Source organism: Gekko japonicus, unplaced genomic scaffold (assembly GCF_001447785.1).
Source record: "Gekko japonicus isolate JY-2015 unplaced genomic scaffold, Gekko_japonicus_V1.1 scaffold1920, whole genome shotgun sequence".
Lineage (NCBI taxonomy): Eukaryota > Metazoa > Chordata > Lepidosauria > Squamata > Gekkonidae > Gekko > Gekko japonicus.
Genome location: NW_015173193.1, coordinates 352,224 through 360,473, shown reverse-complemented (window position 1 = coordinate 360,473; position 8,250 = coordinate 352,224). Strand labels below are relative to the sequence as shown.

Genomic DNA, 8,250 nt, shown 5'->3' with positions numbered 1-8,250 from the left:
CCTCCAATTAAGCCCCAACTGTTGTCTTTAACACATACTACTCTTTTGAATCACCTATCCTGTTCTTGACCATAAGGCTATCTGCTCCCAGAATTCCAATTTTCAGTTTCTCCCCTGCATTCTATTGTAATCTTTGACCAACAAAAACAGCCGGAGTGAATCTAACCATTTCAATAACACTTTAAATTGACAGTCCTGTGAAAATTGGTCTGTAAATGGATGGAAGCTTTTGGACATGTTTGGGTGAATGAATATACCCTAGGAAACTATGCAGTAATGCTTACTGCAGGTATTTTGTTATTTCCTTCATTTATATACCCTGCCTTTCTTCACAAAGTGGATTCCTGGCTTACAGTATTCTCCTCCCCTCCATTTTACCCTTACAACAAACCTGAAAAATAGGGTAGGCTTGAGTGTATGTGACTGACCCAAGATCATCCAACAAGCTTCCATGGCAAAGTGTGGGTTTGAACCTGGGTTTTCCAGGTTTTTGTCCAACAATCTAACCAGTACACCAACCTGGCTGGTTTTGGCTTTAAAAGAAGTTGGTTTTAAAAAGATGTTAACTGTGCCACTTAGTTTCCAGTCTTCCTCATAAATCTGTTGCTTTAAGCACCTGACAGTAAGTTGAGTTTCAGGTGGACAGTTGTGCTGGTCTTCAGTAGAAGGGCTAGATTTAAGTCTAGTAGCACTTTAAAGACCAGCAAGGTTTCCAGGGTATGAGCTTTTGTGAGTCAAAGTTCTGATGAAGGGAGCCTGGACTCTTGAAAGCTTATAAACTATTATTCAGTGAGTAGAGAGAATGGTATACACGCACATTTTAAAGCAAGGAACTTTTGCCTGCATTCTTACAATTTGCACTATATTCAGTTTTCTTTATGAGTAAAAGGAGGGGGTTTGTCACATATACCTTTCTTGAGAAACAGTTACGCGTGGGAGTAGTACCAGACAGGAAACCTCTCTGCCATGAGGACAGTGTAGCTAAGTATAGACCACCACAGTCCTGTTCAAGCCTAATTTAGATAAAACAGTTCATTGGATGAGTAACAAGTGGGTAGATGGAGGGGTTTTTCAACTGCTAAAAACCAAAGTACTATGTTTCCTTTGGGGGGGTTAAGTAACAGTAATTTTTTATATAAGCATACACAATAGTTTTCAGCCATTCTGTGGTGACTGTCGTTCTTTTTCACTGGTGTTCATGCAACATGCCTAGTCACCCAGAAGTGACATAGGCACGTTGGTGATGTTGGGGGCAACATTATGTTTTTGGGGCAAAACTCTATGGTTAAAATCAGCCTCAAACCATAGAGTTTTGCCCATAAACCAGAGTGCCCCACTCCCTATGTCACTGATGTGCCTATGTCATTTCTGGGTGACGTAGGCATGTCGCGTTTATTTCCAATGACACTGCTGTGGGGGGGGTTGGGGGGGGTTCCTCCTGCCGGCCAGTGGGCAAGGAGCCCACAAAACAGGAGAATCCCCCAACTGAGGAATGGCAACCCTGGATGTGTTCCACTCTGAGAATGCCAGCCCCACTGCTGTCAGGGAGCATGAGGGTCAAGGTGAAACTGGGCTCTGTGCTGAAGAAAGGGGGAATGTGTCCTCAGAAATGACACCTTCTACAGTTTGTGAACAGGCATCCTTACACACCAAGGAACCATCCCTGGAAAGGGAGGAAGGGGGGCTCTTGGTGGTTGGTGATTCGATCCTTAGGCGTTTAGATAGATGGGTTGCGAACCCATGTACTGACCGCATGGTGACTTGCCTGCCTGGTGTAAGGGTAACAGACATTACACTTGGTCTAGATAGGCTGGTAGTAAGTGCTGGGGACGAGCCAGTGGTTGTGGTGGTACATGCTGGCACCAATGATGTGGGGAAATGTAGTTGTGTGGTCCTGGAGGAAAAATTTAGGCTGCTAGGTAGGTGTCTCAAGGCCAGGACCTCCAAGGTAGCCTTCTCAGAAGTGTTGCCTATTCCATGCACAGGGCCAGCTAGGCAGGCATGAATTAGGAGTCTCAATGTGTGGATGAGATGATGGTGTAGGGAGGAAGGGTTTCAATATGTTAGGCACTGGGATTCTTTTTGGAACAAGTGAGACCTGTACAAAAGAGATGGCCTCTACTTGTTCTAAGAAGGAACCAGGTTGCTGGCATTTAAATGGAAAGGGTGGCAGAGCAGTTTTTAAACGAAATCCTGGAGGAAAGCTGACAGATAAAATCGTCTCTGGTTTAGAATGGCTCATCTCTAAGAGATGAAGGGGTAGCTACTACTGTTCAAGAGAGAAGTAGATTAGGACTGGCCACTGAGAGGGTGACAAACAATACTGACTGGCAAGGTCTAGAGGCCACAAGAGGAAGGTTGCAGGCCTAACATGTCTGGGGAATTATAGATGTTTATATGCAAATGCTAAAAGTGTCCAAGGTAAAATGGAGGAGCTGGAATGCTTAGTGTCAGAGGAGAACATAAACATTGTGGGTATTTCAGAAATTTGGTGGGATCGGGAGTTTTGCAAAAAAGATAAGTTGGAATTGTGACAGCGAGAAGTGCCTGATAAGCGCTTATAAGTCAACAATTGCGAGGAGGACCCATAGAGAGTCTGGGAGCGAATATAAAAGCGAAAATGAAATTGATACCATTCTCGAAAATGGGGACCTCCGGGGCATGAAAGGAAGAGGATTTATAGTACATGAACTGAGCGTTTTAACAACAACCCGAAGGAGGATCTAACAAGCCGGAAGGAGAAGACAACAGAGGAAGCTCCTCCACGTCAGCGATAGTAAAAGTACCCAGCATGCAAAGAAGCGGTTCTGAATGTGCACAGAAGAGATCCTTTTTATTAACAGAATCTCAAAGGAACATTACTAACATACTAACAGAGATTACATGTAACAGGACTAAGAAAAGAAGTTTGGCAACACACAGAAGAAGCCCAAGAAGATTAATTGGACATTACTAACAGTTTAATTTACCAGTTTATATATCACTCAGCTTTCTCTTTCTCCCACTGTCTACCCCTCCCTTTTTTTCTTTTAAGCGAAATACCTCCCCTTTTTAGGGGAGCCAATAAAACCTTTATTAAAAAAAAAAAAGAAATTTGGTGGGATGAGGATAATCAGTGGGGTACAGTGATGCCTGGATATAAATTGTATCGGAAGGATAAGGAGGGAAGGGTCGGAGGTGGAGTGGCACTGTATGTCAGAGAGGGTACACAGACCAGTAAAATTGAGAATCTAAGAGAAATAGATATGCTTATAGAAACGCTGTGAATGGAAATAGTGGGTCCAAAAGGAAGCTTAACTCTGGGAGTTTATCGCCCACCAGATTCCAGTCTGACATTCTAGCCATTGCAACACAGTTCCCTCTGATGTCACAAGAGATTCTAGGTTGCACTCAGTTCATGCAAGGACAGCCTCGCCCTGCCTAAGGCAGAAAGGCAACCTAGGTGTGTGCCTATTCTTTCTATGATTCAATTCTGTTTCCTTCCCTTTTTTATCCTACTTCACCCATAACGAACCCCGGTTCAATACAGTTTTCCCCTAACCATCAGCCTCTTTAGCAAGTGACGAATCATGATGGAAACGTAAAGGGACAGAGGCAAGTCAGTGGAGTAATATACATTTCTACACTGATTCTCAAAATGTTTAACCTAGGTGTTACTAAAGAGCTGTTAGTTAAATCAGCTTCAGCAGTGTACAGTAGTAACACTATGATTTAGATACGCTCATAGATCTTTGGTATTAAGCTAGAAAGAGAGAACAGATAACAGAAAGAATTCCATGCATTAAAAACTTGTTTCTCTTGCAGTACCATAAGTTCTCCGGTTGTTTGCTTCCCCCCCTCTTCTTACAGCTGCTAGATGTTGTCCTCTACTTGGCAAATCACAATTTGCGATTGCTTGTGCTGGGGCGTAAACACATGCTGAAAGGATCTCGCTTTTGGGACCGAAAAAATATGGCTGCTATGCAGAAGAAAGCAGACTTCTTCTTTACTGAAAATGTGTACGTACTGTTGCGAATGAACTGTAGCCATTTTTTCAGACCAGAAAAGTAAATGTGGTGGATTCCAAGCTAAACAAATGGTTGGCCCTAGCATCAAAACTGGCCTCTTAACAGAAACTAATCATAAACAACAGTTAAGTCATGTAACAGTGAACTGTATTGTTGTCATTGTACATTCCACTAACAATGGTGTATGGATGTAAAGGAGAAAATGAGAGAAACTAAATAATGAAGAGTTTGATCTTTCAGCTGAATGCTTGCAAAGCTTTCAACTTCATTTCTGCACCATGTTGCTCCCTTAAGACTTTTCAAAACTGGTGCCATCAATTTTGTAAATCTCTGGAATGAGAGAGGCAGCTTTAAGAAGCCCAGCTTTATACTGATAAGTACTATATCAGCTTTTTTGTCTTAATGGCTAGGCAGGTACATTTCCTGTGTTCAAATGTGGTTGATCATCAAAGCAGATGATCATCAGTTAAATACAATGCAAGGCTACCACATAGCAGAGCTACAAGGAAATGGATGGATTTGTTTTACATTTACCCTGGGGAGCGGAAAGTATTGCAGAATATGCTATACAGTAGATCAAGAATATGTTGTTGAATAGATCAAGAATATTTTGTATACTTACTTGCACTACAGGAGTCCAGATGAATGTAGCACTTGTTTTTCTGACAGTGCCATCCTGTGTGGAGTTACTGCAGTCTAAACCCATTCAGATCAGCGGGTTGGATTCAGATCAGCGGGTTGGATCCAGACTAACAGTGAATCCTAAAAATGTTTTCCTGGGAGTAAGCCTAACTGAGTAGATCCAAGTAGGATTCTGAATAGACCTGCTTAGGATGGCACTCTAAATTTTCTGTCAGCAAAATGAGACTTCTGCTTCTCTCTTCCCACTGCAGCCTACTGATCTCCATGAAACACTGCTCATGGGGGACAAGGGATCCTGAGGAGCTACATGAGCAGAGTTTGCAGTGAGAAGGGAAGAATCATTGGAAATTTCCAACTGAGTCTGGATCCAACCCCATGAGTTTAGATTAGAGGACTGCACTGTGTGTTAATCCGCAACCTCTGCACAGTGCTGATGTCTCTCTCAGATGTGTATCACAAATGTATCAACCGATAGTACCGGAAGGAGAAACTTTCTTAAGTTCTGTTTCTTAAAATGTAGATGTTTTGCCAAATAGGAAAAAGTCAAGAATAGTTGTGCAATTAATGACAGCAAACAAAATTTCATTTTGTAGCCATTCACTAAGCTCTGTAGTGTATGATGACTCTTTGTCTTTTCCTTTTCAAGGTCTGAAGATGATCCCTTCCTGCTGTATGCCACTCTTCACTCAGGCAGCCACTGTAAGTTTGTTACCAGAGATCTGTTACGCGATCACAAGGCTTGCCTTCCTGACAGTCTCACTCGACGCCTGTTCTTTAAATGGCAGCGTGGACATCAGATGGTGGTTTCTGATTATGTACCAGGAAGGAGGATAAAGTTTGAGGTATCAGTTCACTGTAGTAATCACTGGTTTGATATGCTCTTGTCAGTGCATCTGATAGTGTATTTAATAAGTGCCCTAAAATGGGGAATGATTTTGGAGGGGGGAATAATTTTTTTACCCTTTGTGGCAGAACTGCCCTGCTCTTACCTGTGAACCCTATTCCTCTGTGTTTTCCAAGGTGTCTGGGCATCAGTGGCCATCCAAGGTCATTGCCTGGCACATGCCACACGCTGGGCTTCACAACACCTTTTCTTTCCCTCTCTTGGTTCATCCACTGCCATGACCTGGACTTTGTAGAAATTGCCTACTGAGAGATCCAGGGCTCCCAGCTTCCCTTCCCTGTTCTGAGTCCTCATCTCTGTGTCTCCTGCTGTCCAGTATCTGGTTACCATGGGGACAGCTTACTGCCTTGTACACCATGGTGGGAGTAGCCACAAGCCAACTGACTGCTTCTCCCCTTCTTCCTGCACTCCTTTTAAAATAGCATGCCCAGAACAATGGAGGTCTCGTGTGGTACAGAGAACCACTACCAGAATTAAAAGTTTTAAAGTATTTATTAAAAAGAAAATGTCCACTCACATACTCTCAGCATAGGGTACCCATTCCCCAGGTGGGGGCGAGGGATCCCCTGCTTTGGGGGGCTTTTACCAGCTGCCAGTTGGCTGGTGGGGGAACTGCACCCCCAAACAGTGATGTCACACAGCAAAGTCCGTGATGTGATGACATCACGTGGAAGTGACATCATCAGGTTGGGGATGTTGTGTAGCGACGCTCTGGTTTTTGGGCAAAACTATTGTTTGAGGGCAATTTTACCATAGAGTTTTGCTCTCATCACCACACGACGTCCCCAAGGAGATGACACCACTTTTGTATGATGTCATCACATTGGGAATGTCGCCATACAACATCACTGTTTGACATCACATTCAAAGTACTCAGTTTGGTATTTTAGTCCCTTAGTATCATAGAATCATAGAATATTAGAGTTGGAAGGGACCTTACAGGTTATCTAGTCCAACCCCCTGCACTCCGCAGGAGCATAGCTGAAAGATAGCCCTACATACCTACAACATACCCGAAAGATGCTCATCCAGCCTCCTCTTGAAAACGTCCAGCAAAGGAGCATCCACCACCTCCCGAGGCAGACTGCTCCACTGCTCAACCACTCTCACAGTTAGGAAGTTTCTCCTGATATTTAGCCAGTAACGACTCCCTTGTAATTTCCACCCATTAGATCTAGTCTTGCAATCTGGAGCAAGAGAGAATAGATCTGCTCCATCTTCTACATGACAGCCCTTCAAATACTTAAAAACTGCAATCATGTCCCCTCTAAGCCTTCTCTTTCCCAGGCTAAACATACCCAACTCTTTCAGCCTTTCCTCATAAGACTTGGATTCCAACCCTCTCACCATCCTGGTTGTCCTCTTCTGGACATGCTCGAGCTTGTCAGCATCCTTCCTAAAATGTGGTGCCCAAAACTGGACACAGTACTCCAGGTGAGGCCTGACCATAGCAGAATAAAGCAGAACTACCACCGCCTGTGATCTGGACACAATGCTTCTGTTAACTCATTTATCAAATCATATAATATTTTATTGTTGAGCAGGTCTACAGAAGTGGCATATTTGAAAAGAGGGAAAATGTATTCTAGGAAATATGCATCATTTGTATTGTTATATATGCTAAAAACTAACATCTCTCTTTATACTCCCCAGCCTATACTGAATTATGATACCATTGTGCAGACTACAGGTAGCACATGGCATATTCCGTATGATGACTGTCTTTTGGAAAGATCTTCTTATGAAGTGCCAACAAAATGGCTTTGTCTTCAACTGAAATAAAGGATCCATTTTTCTAAACTGACATTGTGTGTGTTGTAGCTCTATTATTTTAAACAAGCCAGATGCTGGACATCCATTATAGAATTCACTTTCCATTTCTCTACTACATTTTTTATTCCACCTTTCCTCCAAGGAGCTCAGAGCAGCATACATGGTTCTCCCTTCCTAATTTTGTCCTTACAACAAGCCTATGAGGTAGTTTAAGCTGATAAATAGTGATGGGCTTAAGGTCACCCAGCAGACTTCAGGACAGAGGTGATATATGAATGCAGATCTAGCTCCTTGTCCAGCCCTTTAACTGTTTATTTATTTATATTTATTTATTGTATTTATATCCCGCCCATCCCGTGAACAGACTCAGGGTGGGTAACATCATTTACAATAAATACAGTCAAAATATAAAATTTTAAAACACAGAACTATATAAAACATTAAAATTGGTAGTTACAGCTTAAAATACAAATTCAGCTGGCTATAATGGTTTCTGGCCCATTGATATAGATGGGATGGTGGCCAGCTATCAGTGGATACATGAAGCAACCTCAGGGAGACCATATATGGGTGCCCACTGCCTCAGCTAAAGGCCTGGCAGAACAGCTCCGTCTTGCAGGCCCTGCAGAATTGAAGAAGATCCCACAGGGCCCTAATCTCAATAGGGAGCATGTTCCACCAGGCTGGGGCCAGGGCAGAGAAGGCCCTGGCCCTGGTTGAGGCAAGACAGACACCCTCAGGCCAGGAGAAGGAGCAGGAGAAGGCTCCCAGAGTCCCTTCCTGGTCCGCTCGCAAGGGCACGGGGGGGGATGTTTCAAAGCCTCCCCTTCCTTCTCCTGCCCGCCTGCCAAGACAGACGAGCAGGAGGAGGCTCCCAGAGCCCCCTCCCGTCCCTTCCTGGCCTGCTCTCGGAGGCACGCAAGC

The 8,250-nt window shown here is 43.6% G+C and overlaps 1 protein-coding gene across 1 annotated transcript; it reads left to right on the top strand.

Annotated features, from left to right (window-relative positions):
• Positions 1–3,849: 3,849 nt before the first annotated feature.
• LOC107119988 (mitochondrial ribonuclease P protein 3-like) lies at positions 3,850–7,335 on the top strand (the record flags this gene model as incomplete). Its single annotated transcript, XM_015422621.1, has 3 exons — positions 3,850–3,998; positions 5,296–5,491; positions 7,207–7,335. Coding segments are annotated over 3 exons (474 nt in total), but the record flags the coding sequence as incomplete, so codon positions are not given.
• Between the last annotated feature and the right edge of the window lie 915 nt (positions 7,336–8,250).